General features: G+C 35.8%; 3 protein-coding genes across 4 annotated transcripts; 2 read left to right on the top strand and 1 right to left on the bottom strand.

Annotated features, from left to right (window-relative positions):
* The first annotated feature begins 8431 nt into the window (after positions 1–8431).
* On the top strand, positions 8432–10202 carry LOC137715623 (uncharacterized). Its single transcript, XM_068454969.2, has 2 exons — positions 8432–8813; positions 9470–10202. Exons 1-2 carry the CDS (start codon positions 8554–8556, stop codon positions 9924–9926), a joined length of 717 nt encoding a protein of 238 aa, XP_068311070.2. The 5' UTR covers positions 8432–8553; the 3' UTR covers positions 9927–10202.
* Positions 10203–11344: 1142 nt separating this feature from the next.
* LOC137732083 (uncharacterized) lies at positions 11345–11758 on the top strand. The gene has a single exon (XM_068471412.2). It carries the CDS (start codon positions 11345–11347, stop codon positions 11756–11758), a length of 414 nt encoding a protein of 137 aa, XP_068327513.2.
* A 482-nt stretch (positions 11759–12240) lies between these two features.
* LOC137725606 (uncharacterized) lies at positions 12241–15414 on the bottom strand. 2 transcript variants are annotated; one of them, XM_088685431.1, is made up of 2 exons: positions 15151–15414; positions 12241–13875 (listed from the first exon to the last, which is right to left on the bottom strand). In XM_088685431.1, the coding sequence occupies exon 2, from the start codon at positions 13785–13787 to the stop codon at positions 12468–12470; it is 1320 nt and encodes a 439-aa protein (XP_088541557.1). In that variant the 5' UTR covers positions 13788–13875; positions 15151–15414; the 3' UTR covers positions 12241–12467. The 2 variants fall into 2 exon arrangements, with proteins under 2 accessions (XP_088541557.1, XP_068320455.2); XM_068464354.2 differs by having other exon boundaries at positions 12241–13866; positions 15151–15388.
* Between the last annotated feature and the right edge of the window lie 7505 nt (positions 15415–22919).

Raw genomic sequence — 22919 nt, 5'->3', positions numbered from 1 at the left:
TGGGTTAGATGGATCCAATTGAGTTACATGGTGGTGCATGACGATTGATTGGAATATAAAAAGGTCAATTTGTGGGGTATGTATATAGGTGTGAATATGAACTTATGGAGAGAGACTAATGATCCCATTACTTTAATGACTAATTTGACTATGATAATTGTAGTGGGACCTCCTCTTTGTGGTTTTGATTAGGTACCTTAATGTCGTGATATTTTGGTTTAGCGTATAAGCATTTCATGAGAAATGTTTTTTTTTGTTTTTTTGAAATATGTTATGTTACTGATCACGTATATATGGCGTTGGTTCACAATTTTATCACATGTATGTGATTATAAGACTTTTTGGCCTTTGGAGATGTAAAAAGTACTTGTGTCTTTACAAAACACATGAAAGTACTTCTCGAAAGGTCTCCATAAAACACAAACTCAGAAGTTATTTTTTTGTGCTAACTCGGTATAAAATGTTTTTGGTTATTTAAAAAAGTTTTAGATTGTTTTTAAAACAATCTAAAACTTTTTTAAATAACCAAACTCAGAGGATCCTCATTCGTCAAACATTTCGGTGCTTTTATCGTCAAGGCATTTGGATTCATCCATATGGATATGGATTCTCTCATGAGCGTTTGCTTGGGATCTTACTGTCCCACACACAAGGGCCGTTGGATGAAAATCCAACGACTACAAATAAGGGGATCCCTTTAAAGTTATAATAATTATAGTCGTTAGATTTTCATCAAACGGTCGTTATGTTTTGGTCAATAGGATCCTGAGCAGATGCTCAGGAGAGAATCAATTTCCCATCCATGTACATGTTTCAACCACTTATGGAGTTTGTGGCCTAAAACTGCCGGAGGGTCCTCCTTTCGGACATATCCCAAATTTCATTAGCACTACGCCCTCAACCTCATGCTCACACTAATAAGTGTCCTCAATTTCATTATCGTTACTACTGTTGACTTTTGTGAAATACTTGTAATATTGGGTTTTCAAGTATAATCCTGATTAGTTGTAATTGGTGTAATTGCAGTATTATGTATTTATCTTCTAGTACTACAGATTAATAATATTTCTTATTATTTGTAAGTGAAGATTTTAATATACAAAATGACGAGTTTGCAATCAATACATTACCGAATTTCCTTAGTGTAAAATGCTCCGCCTTTTACAAGTAAGAAGTTCTTCCTCAATACTAACAACATCTCTAAGGGAACCTTTAAAATTTTATTAAACTAGCAAGTGATTTGTGCCAAAATCTCAAACACCACTCTATTATAACAAATTTTAATTACTTTATTATTCATAATTTAAACCCGACCCACTTATTTTCAAGAACGATTTTATGCGCATCCATAGTATATTAAAAACAAAACAGTATTCAATCTACGTAAATCTAAAGCTTTTCTGATTGCGAGTTTTCATAGAAAGATGCAAACACAGAATTGAAAATTGTACATTAATCTGCATATAAAGTCAAGACTTTGTCGTCTACCATAAATAAAATAAAACGACTTAAACCAAAAAAGAAAGTATAATGTCATTTTCTTGTTTTCGAAGAATATTTGGCTTATCTTTTCCAGGTTTTCATGAGCTGTTTCTGCTGATTATTTGGGCCAATTTGAGCACCTTAAAAACAACATTTAGTCATTCGAAATGGCAACAACGAATAGTATATGAGAGACTTATTATACTCCCATTACGCTACCGCAACATCCCAAATCAACAAAACAACGTTGTTTAGATAAATTAAAACAGATGACATCGCATTATTAGTCTAAAACATCATGATAAGTTGTTCTTGATTGAAGGACCATCCAACACCGCCCAGTTCATGTTGCTCTTTGTAGTGTGGAAGGTGGAAAAGTTGCTTTTACCTTGAATGGGAGGGACAGGAAACTGAAAAAAGTAGATTATGATGTGTGGTTTTTTCCAGGCATGTACTATAAACAAAGATTTCGATGATGCCTATTAATGGAAACAAGGTTTTTTTTTATTTTTTATTATATATATATATATATATTTTTAATCACAAATGGTTTTTTTATTGATTTTGTGGATCCTATATGGGTTCCACCCCAACACTCTAACAGATTTTTTAACGAAGTTAGACGTTAAGGATAATATTGATAACCAAAGTAAGAGATAAGGGACTAAATTGATCAGTTTGAAACATAAAGGATTAAACGGATGAGTTCATAAAACATAAGGAAACATTAGAAATGGAAACAATGTGAGGAAAGGGTTAAAGGGGTAGTTGAGAATATCACTTCAGCAATGAAAATCCAACCATGGATGGGAAATGGATTCTCTCCTGAGCATCTGCTCAGGATCCTATTGATCCACACATAAGGGCCGTTGAAAGAAAATCCAACGACTACAAACAGGAGGATACCTTTAATTTATAATAATTGTAGTCGTTAGATTTTCATCAAACGGCGCTTGTGTGTGAGTCAGTAAGATCCTGAGCAGATGCTCGTGAGGGAATCCATTTCCCATCCATATACATGATTTAATCACATATGGAGTTTGTGGCCTAAAACTGCCGAAGGGTCCTCCCTTCGGACAGATCCCAAATTTCATTAGCACCTTGCCCTAAACCTCATGCTCACACTAATACGTGTCCTCAATTTCATTACTGTTGACTTTTGTGAAATACTTGTAATATTGGGTTTTCAAGTATAATCCCGATTAGTTGTAATTGGTGTAATTGCAGTATTATGCATTTCTCTTCTAGTACTACAGATTAATAATATTTCTTATTATTTATAAGTAAAAGGTTTTAACATACAAAATGATGAGTTTGCAATTAATATATTACTGAATTCTCTTAATGTAAAATACTCCGTCTCTTACAAGTAAGAAGTTCTTCCTCAATTCTAACATCATCTCTAAGAAAAACTTTAAAATTTTGTTAAACTAGCAAGTGATTTGTGTCAAAATCTCTAACGACACTCTATTTTAACTAATTTTGAATACTTTATTATTCAAAATTTAAATCTGACCCACTTATTTTGTAGAACGATTTTATACGCATTCATAGTATATAAAAAACAAAACAGTATTCAATCTATGCAAGTCTAAAACTTTTCTGATTGCGAATTTTCATAGAAAGATGCAAACACAGAATTGAAAATTGTACATTAATCTGCATATAAAGTCAAGAATTTGCGGTCCACCATAAATAAAATAAAACGACTTAAACCAAAAGAGAAAGTATAATGTCGTTTTCTTGTTTTCAAAGAACATATGGGCTTATCTTTTCCAGGTTTCCATGAGCTGTTTCTGCTGGTTATTTGGGCCAATTTGAGCACCTTAAAAACAACATTTAGTCATTCGAAATGGCAACAACGAATAGTAGATTGAGAGGCTTATTATACTCCCATTACGCTACTGCAACATCCCAAATCAACAAGACAACGTTGTTTAGATATATTAAAACAGATGACATCGCATTATTAGTCTAAAACATCACGATAAGTCGTTCTCGAATGAAGGACCATCCAACACCGCCCAGTTCATAATTATGATGTGTGGTTTTTTACAGGCATGTACTATAAACAAAGATTTGGATGATGCCTATCAATGGAAACAAGGTTTTTTATTTTATTATCATTATTATTTTTTTTTTATAATCACAAATGGTTTTTTATTGGTTTTGTGGATCCTATATGGGTTCCACCCCAACACATTAACGGATTTTTTAACGAAGTTAGACGTTAAGGACAATATTGATAACCAAAGTAAGAGATAAGGGACTAAATTGATCAGTTTAAAACATAAAGGACTAAACTGATGAGTTCATAAAACATAAGGGAACATTAGAAATGGAAACAATGTGAGAAAAGGGTTAAAGGCGTAGTTGAGAATATAACTTCAGCAGTGAAAAAACGAAGACATGCATGCTTACCTTATAGCTTTAGATTAATAATCTTTACAACGTAATATGCCATACAGTCTAATAAGAGAAAAACTCATGGTTTAAATAGTTAAGCTTTCATTATATTTTACTAGAATAGCTTCTGCTCATGGCTGTCTCTAAGATTTCGGGGCCCTGTGCAAAATTTATAAAATGGCCTTTTTTTAAGATGTTTTTTTTAAGTAGGACAATATATTGGTACTAGAAAATAATAACTTAAATCAAAACAACCTGTATGACTCACTGATTGTAAGTTTACAAGTGTTATTAAACAAGTAAACAGAGTTACAAAAATAACCTTCACTAAATAATAAAAAGCAGTTCAATCTTAACCAACCAAATAAAGAAAAAAAAAGCTACAAAAACACTAACTTTAGAGTTTCACTTGAGTATATAGCATTATTATATAATAAAATTGAAAAGAAAAATGTTTTTTAAGGTGTTGTTATTAGCACTTATAATATCTTATTGTGCACTCCAAATTTTTATATTTAAAAAAAAAAATTTACACTTATAAAAGTGCACTATAAGATTTTGAAATGCTAATAAAAGTATTTTTTTAATATATAACAATATTACATATAAATATAAGATACCAAAAATTTTTAGGGGACTGTACGATTGCACATTTCGCTCCCCTTCAACGCCACCTCTGCTTCTTCTACTTAACTATTATCACTGCTACTAGAAGCGTAACCCAAAGATGTTTTCTAAAACAATCAATTTCATTTTTTCTGAAAACGCTTTTAAATAACTAAAATACATTTTTTTTTTAATATATATTTAAATTTGAGTCTCCTTTTATGACTTAAGATTAAATTACAACATTGCTCGATAAAAAATAATGGGAACTAGAGTCTGTAGATTAAGCTACATCTGATGTAGGTGCTACTTTGCTGCTGAATTTATTATGACTCGAATCCTCTTCTTCAAAGTATTTGATTGCGAAGCTCCACAAGAAGGATGAAGACAGGGGAGCCGTGGAACAAAATACGTACGTACGTACGTACGGTAAGTGCTTTTCTGCAAACTCGAAAAAGAGAAACTTTCAGTCATTTCTGCAAACTCGAAAGTGCTTTTCAGGATCGAAATACGTACGTACGGTAATATGGACATGCATGCATGAGATACTTACAGAGCCACGAATGTTTTACGACTCCACATAACGTGTCGGTAAAACATATACGGGAATGCAATCAAAGAAAACACGACGAGGAATCCGATGGATAGGTACCCAGGAACAACAATCCGAGGATTACACGGGTACTTGCAAGTGACGACTACGCCTTTCGCATTTTTTGCGATGGGGATAACAGAAGGCTACGATAACCAAATTCAATTCAGTTTAACTTCAATCAAAGAAAAAAAGCAACCAAATTCAATTGAGTTCAATTTCAGAGGGACAAAAAAGGGACCAAAAAGCACTTAATAAGCAGATTACCATAAGATTTTCGACAAAAAGATGAAAAGTAAAAAATGCAGTTCAAGGCTTTCAAATTAGTATGCAAATACAAACATGGACCAAAATTATGCGATCTACGTACGTACGTACCCTGTGAATTGAAGCAAACGCCAGAAAATATTCCAAATAAAGTTGAAACCACAGCCAATATTGGCACAATCCGCTTCACTATGTTAGGGCAGATAGCCGTTGCACTAGCTTTGAATCACCTGCAAATAGCAACATAAAGTGCAGAATAAAAAATAAAAAAACGTACGGAATATCCTACTTTTAGTAAAACCCTAACCCTTTGTTCAAGCTTTGCTGATGAAAAAAGGCTAAAGAGTTTGCTAAAGAAATAAAAGTGAAGCATATATGTAAAATATGAACAAAACATACAAACCTAGTCCAGAAAGCTAACGATTTCTTAAGTACATGAACATGTAATTCTTTGTGCCTATATTATATACAACAAGTACTTAAACACATTAGTGTATGTGTGAGTGCTAGAGACTGACTATTGTGTATCAAATTGGTATGGAAAAGTCTGTTTGAATAGTTTTAAGTTGTCATAACTAGTTTAGGATTGAAACTTTGTTTGAATCGTAAAACTTAGCACTCAGAATTTGACTGGAATTCTATATATGTAAGATTCCTACATTGGTTTTCTTTGATCTTCGAAATAAACTTTTAGGGCTTTTGTGACAAGTTATTGGCATGGCGGATGGAAGGGTTAGTAGGGTGATTTTAATGGGAAGTTCATTAAGATTGTTTAGTATAAATAGTAGTCACTCTCACAATTGTAAGCTTAATCATTGAACTTAAATCTTATTATTTGGTTAAGAGAACAAGTCGGAGTAACATTCAAATTTGAAATCTCTAATGCAAGAGAACAAGTCGAGCTACAATCCTCTTCTAATTTTGATTTTCATTCTTCATCGTATAAAAAAACAAGAGTTAATTTCTGTTTACTACTCTGAAGTTTCGTTTTCAATATTTGGTACATGAAATTTTTTTCATCCCAAAGTCATACCTCAAGTCTTAATTCTGGGATAGTTTCATACATCCGTTAAGTTTTCCGTTAGAAATTCTGTTAACTGATGACGTGGCATCCACGTGGACAATAACTGAACGCCACGTGTCAACATGGGTCCACTTCAATATTAAACAATTAAAAAAATACAAAAACACAAAAAAAAAATATATATATATATATATACACACACACTACCCATCACTCACCCTCCCACCCCCCCCCCCCCCCGCCGCCGCCGCACCCTCTCCCTCCCTTCTCTTTTCTGCAACCCTTACCTCTTCCATCCCTTCTCTCTTCTACAATTCCACGCCTCTGTTCTCCTCGCCCACAACACCCCCGTCGTCGTCGTCCTCATCACACTCTTCATCTTCGTCACATGTCGCTGCGTCGCATCGCACAGCGCAGCCGCCATTCTCTCCATCCCGATCTTCGCCGAGGTCACCAGCCTCTGCCAGAACTTGTGGACGTTGGACAACGCTGACGCCTGCAAGTCCAAACCTCAAGCCTTTTTCTGCAATGGCTTGATTGTGAACGGATCTGAGCTCTGCACCGTGCAAATACCCAGATCCGGTTCTATCTCTAATGGTGAATCAGATTGCAGAGATTTTGATGCTTTCATAAAGCTTCAATCCAATTGGGTATTTTGCAGAGCTTTTGAATTCGCTTAATTTCTGCAAAACCAAAACCAGAACCCAATGACGATGTCCAATTCAATCATGTGGGTATCTGCAAAACCCCTATTTTCCAACACATTTCTCCAAAACCCTAAACCCCTTTTGCCCCAAATCTCACCCCAACCTCTCCGTTCTCGATCTTCAGCAACCCGCTGTGGTCTGCGTAAGCTCTGAGTCCCAATTGATTCCATAAAAAATACCCAGAAAATCACATTAGCCATTAAGCTCGTGGCGGCTGCCAGGGTTCAAAAGCCCCATGAAGCAGTCATCAATGGCCGATCCTTTGCTTAGACACTTGTGGAGGTCCTGTACGACATCAATGACCTGGCCTGGCCTGACCCTCCAGGAAACCGAATCAGAAGCACGTCTTCCTCACCGGCAACCACGACCTGGCCTTCGCAGCCTTCGTGTGCGTCCTGCCGCCGCCCCCCGACGGGTCGGAGTTTTCCGATGGGTGGTTTAAGGGAAATGGGATTTGGGTGAGGTGCTGGGATTTGCAAAAGAGAGAAGGGAGGGTGAGGGTGCGGGGGTGAGGGAAGTTTGGGTTTTTTTGTGTTTTTTTTTTGTTTTTTGTATATTTTTAATTTTTTAAATAGTGAATTAGGCTCATATTTGACAGGTGACGTTTAATTATTGTTTACGTAAGCGTCACGTCATCCGTTAACAGAATTTCTGACGGAAAACTTAACGGATGTATGAAATTGTCTTAAAATTAAGATTTGAAGTATGACTCTGGGATGAAAAAAACTTCAGGTACCAAATGTTGAAAACCATTAAATTTCAAGGTAATAAACAGAAATTAACTCAAAAAACAAATATTCAATTTTCTCTAAAATGTACATTGGGCCATGGTGGGCCGAAGTGGGAATTGTAGCTATAAAAGCCCATAGCAGAACTAAATTAACCACATCTTTTGGAATTCATCATAATCAAATAATTAGAAAAAGATAAGTTGTTCAAAAGATATTTTTTATTGTCACTTAATACTACGATATAATGATATTTTTCTTTACTCGTAAATAAGATGTTTTAAGTTTGATTCTCGCCAAATGCAAATTTAAATCACATTATTACTAGCATATTGTGAAACTTATCTCACTTTTCCACTATTTTACTGTTGATAATTTTTTTGTAATAAAAAAAGTCTTGGCCATTTTGTGGTAGATTACAAAATTCAGTGTTATTAATGTTAAAAATTAATATAAGCGGATCTAATTATAAATATGAAGCTCCGTAAGATGGAAGTGTTTTGAGGATGAATTCCCTTTATTGTGGAATCAACTCAATCAAGTGTTTATCGTTTTCAAATAATCAAATCATCAGAGCCGTTGATGGAAAATTGGAACGTAGATTAAGGTTGCACCTGCAATGCTTATTGCTTCTCAAAACGCAGCGCGTTGGATATATCAGAAAACAGAGGAAGTGAACTGAACTCAATCGCCACTGCAAAACCCTAGGAATTAGGATTCGAAGACACAGTGGGATCAGAAATGGCGTCGGTGAGGGGGAAGGAGACGATCAAGAGCGTAATGAAGAAGTTCGGCGACAAAACCCTAACGCCGCGGCTGAAGGAGGAGCTGAAGAAGAAAGGCACCATGGGAAGCAAAACCCTACCCACCCGATTGAGAGAGGAGCTCAAGAAGAAGGGCATACCCGATTCGAATATCATCATGGGTCGGGCCAAGCGCGGCATCTACGCCGGCCGCCACATCCAGTTCGGAAACCAAATCAGCGAAGACGGCGGCAACAAGTGCGTGTTTATTTCCTCAATTTCTCTTTCGTTTTTCAATTCAATGCCAAAGGTTTGAGCTTTAGAAATAAATTTCTGCCCTAATTTTTGACAATGACAAAGAAAATGGTAAAAATTATATGAAATGTGTATAATTTTGGGCTTGATCAGTGACTTTGATTTAGTTTCGTTTTAGTTAGCTGGGTTGTTGCTCTTTTGGATGTCTTACATTGTATACGTTCGAACATTTTATTTGAAGTTGAAATTATGAAAGTTATGGGTTTGTGTTACCATTTGAACCGTTTTCGCGGTGTTAATTGTATTCTCAGAGCTATTTCAGCTGAGGCCTGAGCTGCCTCAAAAGTTATGGGTTGGGTTTCCTTTAAGAATTTGACATAGCATACAGATTCTCCGAGTGTATTCGAATTTATAAAACAGGGCCGACTTAGATCACTGTAGGTTTGGAATGATTTGGTTCTGTTATCTTCTAATGTGTTGATGGGAACGGGTTATGCTAAGTTATTAACCACCAGAACCGAGTATATGACGTGCAACTTATAGAACAGGGATGACTTATGTGACTGCAATTTTGAATCATCTGGTTGTGTAATCTTTTAATTGAGTTGTTGGAATGGGTTATATTAACCACCAGAACTTTCCTTTCTTGGTGGTGACAGGTCAAGGAGGACATGGAAACCAAATGTGCAGGAGAAGCGGCTCTTTAGTTACATCCTAGACCGCCACATTCGAGTCAAAGTCACCACCCATGCTCTCCGTTGCATAGACAAGGCAGGTGGGATTGATGAGTATTTTCTGAAAACTCCTTACCAGAAGATGGATACAGAAATGGGCCTTGTCTGGAAAGCCAGAATCGAAAAGCTATATGAAGATGCTGGGCACAGGCAGGTTGCATTTATTAAACCTGAAGCTGAAGCCGAAGCCAACTTGGAACAGGGATTCAAAAACCTAAAAATAGACGAGAGGGAAGTCAAGAGACAAATGTATGGTTGGTCGAAGAAGCTAAAACAGATCGAGGACGGAGTGGACAAACAAGTAGCTGATGTTGTGGACGCAAAGGTTGGGGTAGGAAGCTCTCATGTTGATGTTCCTGAGCAGTTGGTCGCAAACTCCTGAGTTTAGAACTGTTAAACCAGCTTTTGGGATGTTCTCGGTTTTGGTCAGCGACACCCCGTTTTTCAGAGTTTTGTTTCTCTTCAGGTTTTTTAGAGAGAGATTCTAGCAGTAGCAGAGCTTGTTCATGTTTTCCGATCACGGAAATTCATATGACATTCGTGTTGGTTTCATATACAGTTTTGCACGAAATAATTTCTGTAATCTGCTCTCGATCGAGCCCCCCTGTTTTATCATTAAATTAAGGAAAATTAAATTAAACCATGATGCACTTTAGAACTTGTCTTTCGTCTGTTCTGTTTTTGATGTCCTCATGTTTTCGTGTTTCTTTCAGCTCAAGGTTGTGCTCATGTTCTGTTTTTCTTTATTTGGTTGAAGTGGAACACAAGAAACGCCAATTCAAAAAGTAACATGACTTTAAAGAAAAACAGGACATGGATGCCTTTTTAACGAACCTCTAAAGCACAAGTCTTTAAGGGGATAAGCACAAAACTTAGAAGAGGTGGAGTAGTGGGTCGATTAAATGTTATTTAGACACAAGAATCTCTAATTCTCTTTAATACATGTGTGCCCTATTATTATGTGTGGAACTCATCTATATTAGAGAGTGCTAACAAGTATGTCAATTTTGTGCGTAAATAACATAAAAAATGTCATCCGTAGACAACAGTGAAAAAAAATAAAAGCTACACCTGATTAAAGGGGTGAGCAAAAATGAACTCATCTAACTTGGCTATTTTGTTTAATTTTATACCCACCTAGCATTTGAAGAGTTAAACTATTTCAAATCAATTGCAATTCAATCTTCCTGTTGTAACTTCAAAATTTAGGGCAGTTAAGCGACCACCAGTTAGGCTTTTGCCATCATAAACCCTTCAATTTCTTGTAGTGCAAGACTCAATTAGCAAAGTAGTGGGCCCCACGACAACCATTTTCTTCTTCTTGATTGGCAAACAACCAAAAAGAACAGAAGAAAAACACAAGCTCTGTCACACTTCCCATGTAACAAGCAACCGGATCCCCTCTGGATTCAAAGGAATTGAGCCCAATGATTAAATAATCCAGGCCGTTGAAATTTGATCAAACGGCTACAATTATTATAAATTTTAGAGGGTCCTTGTTTGTAGCCGTTAGATCAAATTTTAACGGTCCGGATCATTTGATCCTTAAACTCAGATTTTTTAGGTCCAGAGGGGATCCAGTTCCATGTAACAAAAACACAAATCACATAGCTGTAATTTCTCACTAAAAATAGCTGTAAACTGCAGCCTTCACTTTCAAACACGCCCAAATAGTTTCCCAACGCGCTTTCAAGTGACCACATTAGCAGTTAGCTTGCTCAACAATCTTCTCTCTTACTTGTCTATAAAACCAAGCTCACATTTTCCATAACTTTTTCACTTCAACACCGTTAGCTAGCAATGGCTAGGGAAACCTTGACACTCGTAAGCCGCAGCCTCAAGAGGGCGGTGAACAAAATCAACCTCATTCTACTCAGCTTCAAATTAAACCGATTGCGCTTGGCTTCGATCCTCGGTTGCTGCTCTTCTCGAGCTTCTACGAGGCATTGTTTGAGCTTCAATGACCGGTTGGGGCTGTACAGCTGCATTGAAGATGAAAATACTAGTACTGATGGGAATCAACGCAGTTTGAGAAGGGTTCAAAGCACAACGGCCCGTGATCTTCCGAAGGATCAGTCTTTGGATGATCACGATGGTGATGATGATGACGTCGATCGCAGGGCTGATGTTTTCATAGCGAATTTTCACCGGCAGCTGATGTTTGAGAGACAAGTTTCTTTGCAGCTAAGGTACTGCAGACGGGATAATTTTTAGAGGATATTAGTTAGCTTGAGAGAGAAGGGTGACCTGGCCTATATTTAGGCACCAAGAAAATATCTTATATATAGAAAAATTCATTTATTTATTTGTTCTTGTTTGGATTCAAATTTTTTTTATTCCAAATTTGAATAATAAAATTGTTGGTGGTTATTGGATACAATAATTCAGTTCTGTATTTGATATATCATATATTTTACAAATATATATACAAGTACTCGTCTATGAATAATTTGCAGATTTTTTCTTACATTTTTGTTGGTGGAGAAAAGAATTTTCTATGCCACGAATAACCATAGCACACATTTCAATTTTCGAATGACACGTGGCAGATATTCGCTGGTTATTTCAAAATGTTTTGTGCAATAATTTTGTAAGTTTCACATCAAAGAATGAAGGTAAGGTTACACCAGAGTTGAAAGTGAGGAAAAGGGGAGTCAATAAACTTGAGCTAAAAACTAAAAAATAAAAATAAAAAATAATGTACAAAATGTATGGTATATCATAATACAGGTAAATATGAACAAATTCATGCAGAGAAAATATGAAAGTCCCAATTACACCCTCCCCATCTTTCTTGCATTTCAATCCAGTCCAACTTTTTTTTCTCTTCTCAATTCTTTTGACCTCACTTCACCACAGCATGTCAAACTATGTGTCAAATGTACAGAGATTTTACAGCATCATATTATGAAATTAGGGTTTTTCATTTGGATTCATAATCTATGACAGTTTCAAAGGCCCCAACCAATGCTTTCACCTTGTTCTTTCTTTTCTCCATCAACTTGTTTGTAGTCTCCTCAATCACATCATTGTATGCAGGAGCTGAGTCTTTCTTCCCTCCTCCTTGTGAAGATCCCCCGCTCGCTTGTCGCGGCTTTAGTGTTTCCTCTGCCACCTCAACAGCCGCCTCACCTGCCTCCGTTGGCTTTGCTTCCTCAACTCCACCATCCACAACCACTTCTCTTTCCTTCTCATCCAATGCCTTTTCCTCAACATTTTTGCTTTCCTCCCCTTCATTTTCTTCTTTACTATCACTCTCTTTTTCCTGTTCTTCTTTCATCTCAACTTTTGTTTCCAGATCTTCACTTTCCACACCCTCTTCCGCCTTTGTCTCGCCGCTGTCATCTTTTTTTTTTGCATTCTCTTCCCCATCTTGTTGATCATTATCCCCCGGCTTCTCTTCTTTTTCGGTCAATACACTTCCGCTTCCTTCGTTTCTTTCCTCCACATTTTCCTTCAATTCCTCCGTATTACCATTTGAACCCTCACTAGCCTTCACCTTCTCATCCTCGCCGCTATTTGCTTCAGCCTCAGAAACACCAGCATCATGATCACCAACGTGCTCACTCTCTTCGCCTTTTGGATCCGGAAGAATCACTTTATCTTGCTCCTCAGTCGAAATCTTACCTACCTCTTCAACCTCATGATGTTCCAAAGACACTATAGCATCTAAATTCGCTTCGAGATTAAGTGTATGCGTTATGTCCCTGCTCTTCGGAGCTCTTGTTGAACCCGATGAACTCTCCTTCTTAACCGAACTGCTTGTGCTGCTCTTCTTCACACTCTTTGCAGGCAAAAGCTGCGGCTTTCCAGACCCAAAAGTGCTCGATTTCGTCCTCTCTATTCTTGGTCTCGGAGCATTAGAGGAGATTTTCGCTGAAAATGACGAAGATCGCAGTGGCGCGTCCCTTCCTGGGGAGATCAATGCCTTCTGAATCCTAAAAGCTGATGGTGGCTTGTCAAAAGATCTTCTTCTATTCAATGTAGGGTTTTGAGATGCTGCATGATCTTCAGGGCCATGTTTCTTGGCACCGGCGGACGATGACCTCAGCGAATTTTCGTGCCTCGAGGCGCTTAACGTCGGCCTGAGATAGTTTGGGACTTGTTTTGCTGATGAGGTTGACAAGGATTTTTCAGTGACTGTAGTTTGGGACTTGGTGAGCCTTTTGGTGGTTGATGGGGATGATGTGCTCTTCTTCTCCCTCCCTGGAGTAGGGCTACGATCTTTAGATCTTGTCGCCATATATACAAGGTTTTAAAGATCGACAATTCAATTTACGGATATATCGAGATGACAAGTTTCAGATGCTACCACTACCTCCCTGCATTATCTAAAGAAAACAGAAGTTAGAAATGAGTATTAAGACGCACTTAAAAACTAAAAGCTGAAGAACATTACAAAGAAGAACCATGTCGGATCTTAAAATCATACATATTAAATTGTAATTCACGAATAACAGCAGGAAATTTTTTAAATTAAACACAAGACTGATTATAAGTATGTCCAAACATTTACTATTGTAATAAGGGTTTAAGAAACATCGATTATGTTATTAAGAAAACTTAATTCACAATATAATGTCTTTCAATTTAACATCATAAAGTCTTCAAACAGCATAAGAGATCCTCATCAGAAGAAAGAGAAATAGAGCTAATAGGTATCAAATTTTTAACATCTTTGAATAGGTAACACTTAATACTTAATGCTACATCGTATTACGTATTGTCATAATTAAATATTTGTATCTCAAGAAATGATGGAAGTGGGCTTGAATCGCCCTTCACCCCCCTTAGATGTTTAATGTCATTTACTGTTGTGATCCACATAGCAAATAAACACGCAGTTCCGGCTCACCTAAGCCTGGACCAAATCCAACTGCATCAAATATGAATCTAAGCGCTGGACCTTTCATGGGGAAGAACGTATGATTAATCCGGGTCCATATATAAAAGTTACCAACGGGGCTGAAGTCAGATACCACCATGAAATATTCGACGGTAATATACTTGTGTGATAAGATATAACGGTGATAATGTACTCGTGCTATACCATGAATGGCATTCTCCAATCATTCAATGAGAGAACATTTTTGTGTGTGGGCTAACATGTCTTTGTGGATTCTCCCGTTCCTGTTTGTCATGCATTTGTCTTAGGTCTATACTCTTTTCTTATGAACCACTTCTTTTCCTTCTTTAATTTGTTTTGTTAAAGGAACCACATGTTTTCTGTAACCGGTGCATGTATTGCCATTTCATTTAGAAACGCTACCTAATTTGATTGCCTAAACAAATCTCATATGGTTTTTGGTTGGTTTGTTTTAAGACCTCAGATCGTATAAATGGCAAACCAATTGAAAATATTGCGCCAGACACTAATACAAACACATAACATCCATCAAACAAATACGAATTGTACTCAACCCTAATTACCAAACAAATACAACATTGACAATTGCAAGCATATTATAGGGTCATCATTCACAAAAATTCTTCCACTATCTAAAAACCAAGATTGCAAGTTAAAACAAAAGGAAAGCATATGGCGTAAGGAATATATGATCATGATCGGAAAGAGTAAATTTGTAGGAACAAAAAGAATAACGTACCTTGATTGAATCCAAAGTTGAAGGAAGAGTAAACCAATCCAAAGGTACGTAATTTATAAGAAAATCACAGAAAATGAGAAAATGGTGGGGAAGGTGATGAAATATATGAAGGAAGAGAAAGACATTGGTTGGAAGAGAAATAAAAAGAAGCGAAAATTACGTGCGCACGACTCAAAACTGGGTGGTGGTGCGGTGGTGGTGGTGGTGCTAATTAGGGTTGGTTGGAGGCCATGAAATCAAACCATCTAAACATTCTAATTTTTGTTTTTATCAGATCGAATACTATTATTCAAGACATGTGGCAGAAGTTGACCTTTTCTTTGTTTCATAACTAATAATTTAATTGATAATTACAATATGATCTTCTTGGTATTAACGTAACAGAAGATGTTAAGTGTGGACGTTAATCTAGTTTAGTGTCTCTATAAAGTAAAGGGTTTCTAGCTCAAAATAAATTGTCCAGCCATACAAAACCTCGCTTTGTCAACGATCATTTCGTTTTAATGGCGTTTAGTTTTTACTTTGTTTGTGAAGGTCATGAGTTCAACTTTCGTTGGTTAAAGTTTCTTATGTTGTTTCAAACAATAAAAACTCTCTCTTACATGCAACAATTTTAATTTTGCTAATATGGGCTTGTCTTCTCCAACTTTGGTATGACATGATTCTCCTCTAGTGGCGGTTTGTGCTGCTTTGTTTTTAGACTATGTTGGTTTTCCTGGCTTCCGCTTCTCAAATTAATGTACATCTCGGCATACATGTTTGTTTCACTTTCTTTTTTTCCTTAACCTTGTGATGTTGCTTGTTCAGTTTTGCAGGTTTAGACCTTTAGGTTTGGCTTTAGAGGGCTTAGGTTTTATGTTCTCCCTCTTTTCCTTGTATCGTTGGTGTTTTTGTTTCTAGAAGGGTAATGTTTATGTCCTTCATTCATTTCATGCATTTTTTATCTTTTTTTTCTTGTATACCCTTTTTCGATATCAATAAAATTCTCTTCGTACCGTCGAAGTTTTCTATAAAAATAATATAAAAAAGAAGTACACAACCCCTTTGATTTACAGTTAGCTCTTGGTCAAGTTGTAAGGTTTCAAGTTCAAATCTCTCTTTCAAATATTTCCCAATGATAACGAAAAAAAATAAAGTATTCATATTTTGTTGGGTATCTATCTATATTGTGGATCAACCATATATTAGTTCTTAAACCCAATATTAAACACGGGTTTGTATTAATATACATATTGATATTGAGTTCGATGCTCATATCCTAATACAGCTAGCTCACCTTGTCGAATTAATCAGAACTTTTGAATGAGAAATTTGTATACATTATATGCACAATACTGTCAAATATATAAAAACGTTGATGAGTCAGTATCAGGTCAAATTAAGTTTAAAAGTCATGGCCAAAATCAATCAAAATAATTTCAATTTACAATCAATCAACTTCTAATTTTCCTTTGAGTATTTAAGTTAACATTAAGGAGTTGAACACCAAAAAATCCTTCAACAATTACAGAAATTGTGATTTAAAAATCACAGGCAAAGATAAAAACAATGTCAGAACGATCTATGTGCCCGCATTATTTTGCTCATAATCTGAAATAATGAGTGGATGCTGTAAAGACGTGATCAACCAAAATCTAAACGTGCGCAAGAATGGCACTAATGATATCTCCACCAATTTGTTCATAAAACATGTGGAAGGGCCAGCTTCATCATCGATGGATGACATCAAATTGAATACGGTTCGTGCAATATATTTGTTTCTGAAAAAAGGAAAGGTCATTAATATTTATTTTCATTTAACGTAGAACAACATTTTTAATTTGGATCGCCCCTTCAATGGTTTTCGTAATTGAGAAAAAACAAAGGTCACACACTCTGTGTTGAAAAATATATTTTTTAAATATTTGTTTTTTAATTTTTTTTATGAGAGGAGTTATTTATTTTTAACAGGTTGACAGACATTCCAACAAAAAATAGGGGTTGGCAGGTAGGAAAGAGAGATAATGAGTTGAGAGAGTATTAATAAAGTGACATAGTCACATAGCTATGAGGTTTAAAAAAAAAAGTAAAAACTTATTTATACAAAATTACTTTAATGCCCACATTGTTTTCTTTTCTAATATCTTATTTCAGTCTTGTATTAAAGGGTATAATAGTAATTTTATTAGTTTTTGGTTGACAAACAATGTTTTATTAATATGTAGTTTAGATGAAAAATCGAACCTGTGACCTTTCTACATTGAAAGAAATTTTGTAAATAAATCAATAGTTTTCTTTTTGTCAAAATAACCTTCTTTTTTTTTTTTTTTTGGAAAAGCAACGATAGATTTCATAAAAAATGAATAAGGTTTGAGATCACAATACAAGCACAAAAGGGTGTAAGTAGCCCCAACAAGTCAACCTTAACAATCTATTACAAAGAGATCCGTCAGAAAGTCTGGAGGTTCCTCGAACCAAGACCAAGTGCCAGTATCGCGCAGAGCAAATTTTGCAAGGCGATGGGTCAAATCATTAGCCTGACGACGAACATGGGCAATAATTAGTGGTTCATTTTCAATCGTTGATCTTTAAAATCAATTTATATTATCTATATTAATAAGAGATTTTTCAATTATGAGACAAATCTTGTGTAATATATAGTTGTGAGATGTGAGTGTCACGTCAACCCGCTATATTATTATGATCAAATGTTCACTCAAACTGCGCAACTCTCTCGCAAAATCTATCTCGTACTAGAGAAAACCCTAAAACCTCATCATATGATACATTAACCTAGGAGCAATTTTCATCTAATTTTGATTACAATTATATAATTGTGTAAGTTGTTAGCAGTTGCTTTGTATATTAGTTGTTGTGTGTGGGTTGGATGGGAAGTCGAAAGTAGTTCGAACGTAGAAAAGTGGTTTCCATAAATTTAATTTTGCTCTGCTTATAATTTGGACAAGAGTGTGCTGTTGGATCATTATCGGTTCCAAACCTAAACAAAGTTTGTTACGTACGTGCACAAATATTATAAAAACCAAAGAATATTAGGTCCATTAAATAATTAATCAGATCACTACCTGGCAAAATGTAAATAAAATAAAAATAAAACCCCAACAAGAAAAAGCAACATATAAAAAATATTGATGTGGCCCTATATTATGTTGTGGAATAAAGCGTTAATCCCTGCTGTGTTCATTATGTTTTAAAGTCTAAACCCGAATGCTTTTTCTTATTATTTAAACTATAATATATGGCAATTGCTCTGTGTAGTCCATTTGTGGCACATCCTGCTTTTCTTCTGCAGGCCATTAATTGTTCTTACTTAAATTAACTGAATAAATAAGTAATCAACTATTTTTGTAATATTATGGTTTTAACTTTTAAGAATATTTAAATTTATAAAAAAACTAATAAAAAGGGTTTGAAAATTTTGAGTTTTAACGATAAGGATAAAATAAAGGGTAAAGTAAATAGTACCAAGTTTGACATTTTAATATAAAAATATGATTTTTCGTTAAAGTAAATAGTACCACAGACTTGTTATTAAAACCCCCTTAATTTTATTTAGTTGCTAAAAAACAATAGGAGGAACATAAAGTTACATCACAGCCTCACAGGTGGTGGTGTGGTATGAGATGATGGACACCTTTTCATGCTACACATGGCAAATAAATTAACTATCAAAATTTGAGGTTCGTTTTGGTATGTAAATTAAAAAATAGGAAATCCAAGCTTTGTGAGTTCTTAGAAGGACCAAGAGATAAAAATAAAAAAGAATTATTGGAAATGTGGCTGCTGCTGGGGTTCGAGCCCAGGTCTCCACGGCCACAACGTGGCATTCTTACCACTAAAATTGGTGTTGAGCGACATACTAGTAAGGGTGCTCGCGCAATGTTATAGGTTACAACAAAAATCAATAAAAGTATAAAATCTCTTGATATGACAAATATTTTTAAAATTGTACCACAATCATTTATATCCTACAAACTACATAAAAGATTGAAGTTTACGAACAAATTATGATCTTCCAAACCAATATATATCTCAAATACGAGTGTCTCAATAAAATAAAGAAGACAATTTCAGATTTAATGACAAGTTAACAGATTTTCAAAGTTAATGACTGCAATGTCACGTAAAATTTACCTTTATTTAAACTCTTCTTTTAAAATAAATTTTTAAAAACGTTTGTTGATTTAACTCATTTCGCGCAGGCCATCAGCCATGCATAAAATATTCATAAAATACAAATTACAAGCGTAATGTTGCAACAAAGATGTACATTAAACAGATCTGCTCGTATAACAAATTAAGATGGAGACACAGTACGTGTATTTATTTGGCAACCTAACTTCATCTTCTTCATTGCGTAATTGATTATTATTATTATTGCGATGGATGAGAGAAAAATACAAGCGGAAATTAAACACACGAAAGATGTGCAAGCAAAACATCACAATCATATACACAATGAGTTTACAAACAAGTTGCTTCAATTTATGTGCTTTGATTTTTCAAAATAACAAGAAGTTTTTACATGTAACAACATGAACACTTGTCACGTGATGTATCATTGCACGCGTTATAATATGGGTGAATAACATGACTTATATTTCTCATTTTGGAGCAATCTTTCAATATATTGAGAACAAAATCACATATTATCATTATTTCACTTAAATTACGATGCATGATCACGTTTCAAAAATCTCACGTTTCAAAAATCTCTCCAAAATAACCAAAAGACTTGAAATGAAAATTTGAATTGCATTCAAACTTACGCTTGTCAAGTTTGAATTCCTATAATCATAATTCAAATTAATTTAGTGTACCTTATTCAATTTATCTTTCTTTCGTCAAAAGAAACTTTTAAAACTGCATGAAAAGAGTTTTTTTGAAACAGTATTTTCGTGGAATTGCCAAATATCCTTTAATATGTAGAGAAAAAAAAAATATATATATATATATATATATATAATTGGGGGTCGAAAAAGTGATGAGTGTGGATCCACAAATATAAACGACGTCGTGATCACCAAATTCCTTCCCTTTCAAGTTTCAAGATTCTGTGGATTCGATCCTTGCCAAATTCACGGGTTTTGTTTTTGTAGATAAAAAACTTGTGTACTCAAATCTTCTTTTCTTTTTATTTATTTTTAATTTTGATGAATTTTGATTATCCTCCTCTTCTTCTCAAAAATAATTTCTAATGAATGAGTTGAGTAGCAAATAAAAATGCACAACACTTCCAATCCAATTTTCTGAATAAAATTAGTGGTTAAGAGTTTTTCCATCAACTCACTATGTTTTGTATTGAGGCATTTTTTTCTCTTTTTAGTGTAACTTATGTATAACGATATATTTAGATTAAAATGTGAGAGTTTGAATTAAGTCACTCAATGAACATGCAATATAGTTTGATATTGAACTCGCCGTTAACGAGATTCAAACATAACCTCATATTTAGAAGTGAAGATGAATCTAAGTAGCCCATTATCGTACCTTAAAGTAGTAACATCTTATGTAATATAAAAAGTAACTTGCGTATAATTTTTTATTTATATGTTACTATATTTGAGTAATACTATCACATCCCGCCCCGGGTGGGACCACTTCCCGGGCCCGCTCCACCACCGTAGCACGATATTGTCCGCTTTGGGCTATGTATGAGAAGTTATTACGAGAAGTTGGTTATGTGCTTTTAAATTAACGTTTTCGTAGCTATTTCGCATATAGTTGATTCGTATCCCGAGGACGAGCGTGCACACTCGAGGCAGGGGGGCTACGACCCTTCCACTTATCAGTGAGTGGGCTTTTGTTTTCCGTATATACCTATATACATTTATATTCCCAGAAATAGATTAAAAAGGGTTAATTGATTTATGCCATGCACTTTATTATTATCACTTATGCATCATCACATGCATTAGTAGCGGCATACATTTATATATGTGTATTTGGTGCTGTGGACGCACAGGTAAGTGACAGGTAAGTGGTATTCATGGTTGTACTCAGTAGTAGCTTGAGATGCTTAGAGAGCTCATAATCTGCACCCCCGGTGTTAGTGCTCCCGCCCAGAGTAGGGCAGAGTCCTTCACGTGATGTTCACCTCCCGCACCACACGCTCAGCTTGGATCCAAGTTAGGTGCACAGTCCTGTCGTACAGACCACATTAGGTGGTTCCGACTCGTAGGTGACCCGCGATTATTCGCACAGTCTTCACGTGATCGTAGCACTAGAGCGTATATATTACACCCAGTCCTGTCGTACAGACCACATTAGGTGGTTCCGACTCGTGTGCAGATTCAGTTATTGAGTTTGAGATTTGAGCTCTATATGCAGCCGTACAGGTCACGTTAGGTGACTCCGGCTGCCAGATTATATGTTATTGATATGAATTATGCGTGAGCACTTACATTTTATTATGAGACTCCGATGTGGCATATTCTCGAGCATGAATGGCATATTTTGGAGCATGATTGGCATATCTATACATACGTATATATGTTCATTTTCTGGGAAGTATACAGGTTTTACGGCGAGGGGTTAGAATGTATTTTGCTAAATGATTTTCAAAGAGCTTTGTTTTTGCCCACTCACGCCTTTGTTTTGCGCCCCTCCAGGTTCTAGTTGCTTAGCAGTTTCGGTGGTCTTCCCAGAGGGCGTCCCGGCATTTCTGACAGACACTCACCATTGTAGGGTCACCTTTGGGTGTACTATTATCGTATCATTTTCTTTGGACTGCTGTAGTCTTGCTCTGAACTTAGTGTATCACTTACGCTAGCACTTGTCTTAGTACTTTGTATGCTAGTTTTTAAATTATTCGTACTTTTACATTACTATCTCATTAGCTTCCGCACGTGCACATGGCTACGTCACCTTCGTGTGACGGCCAACACGCCCTGATCTCGGTCGGGGTGTGACAATTTGGTATCAGAGCCTAACCCTGGTCGCGTGTGTGCCGACGAGGACGTCGGGCCCCTAAGGGGGGTGGATTGTGACATCCCACATCGCCCAGGGGAGTGATCCTTAAATGTATATTCCAATCCCTACCTAGCACGAGGCCTTTTGGGAGCTCACTGGCTTCGGGTTCCGTAGGAACTCCGAAGTTAAGCGAGAAGGGGGCTAGAGCAATCCCATGATGGGTGACCCACTGGGAAGTTGCTCGTGAGTTCCCAAAAACAAAACCGTGAGGGAATGGTAAGCCTAAAGCGGACAATATCGTGCTACGGTGGTGGAGCGGGCCCGGGAAGTGGTCCCACCCGGGCCGGGATGTGACAAATACTCTAAGTTCAAATTTTTTATTTATTAGGAAAAATGTTTAATTTCTTTGATTATTATGTATTTTTGATAAAAACGTTTATATGTTCCAAAAGCACTTAAAGTGCTTCCTGCAATAAGCACTAGTTATGTGTTTTTTATAGGAAGCATTTCAAGTGCTTTTCTAGAATTCACTTTTGCATTTTTACTAAGGATTATTTCCAAAAATATTATTACAAAAAAAAACAATTTCAGCCATTTTAAAAATAGTTCCAAATGAGTTCTAACTAAGACTTAAAACTTGTTCTCAATAGTTCGTTTATGGTGTTTCTATTCTTAGTGCAAATTTAATCTAAACCGCTTATACTTATTTTTTATTGCGCTCTTACTTCGATCCACAAGGATACTTTTTATACAAAAAAAAAGATTAGACTTTGAAATAACTTTCAACATATAAATTTGTATTTGGTTTGTTTTGACATAACATGAAGTTATATGTACACTACTGTTCAATCGCTGACGAG

This window comes from Pyrus communis, chromosome 15 (assembly GCF_041283825.1).
Source record: "Pyrus communis isolate YQ-2024b chromosome 15, ASM4128382v1, whole genome shotgun sequence".
In the NCBI taxonomy this organism is placed as follows: Eukaryota; Viridiplantae; Streptophyta; class Magnoliopsida; order Rosales; family Rosaceae; genus Pyrus; species Pyrus communis.
The sequence above is the reverse complement of the archived record's forward strand: the minus strand, read 5'-3'. Positions and strand labels throughout refer to the sequence as shown.

Excerpts from the sequence above, each read along its gene's own strand:
- LOC137715623 (XM_068454969.2), top strand. The coding sequence starts at position 8,554 with ATGGCGTCGGTGAGGGGGAAGGAGACGATCAAGAGCGTAATGAAGAAG. Across the intron at positions 8,814-9,469 it reads AGCGAAGACGGCGGCAACAA|GTCAAGGAGGACATGGAAAC; the intron begins GTGCGTGTTTAT and ends TGGTGGTGACAG.
- LOC137732083 (XM_068471412.2), top strand. The coding sequence starts at position 11,345 with ATGGCTAGGGAAACCTTGACACTCGTAAGCCGCAGCCTCAAGAGGGCG.
- LOC137725606 (XM_088685431.1), bottom strand. The coding sequence starts at position 13,787 with ATGGCGACAAGATCTAAAGATCGTAGCCCTACTCCAGGGAGGGAGAAG.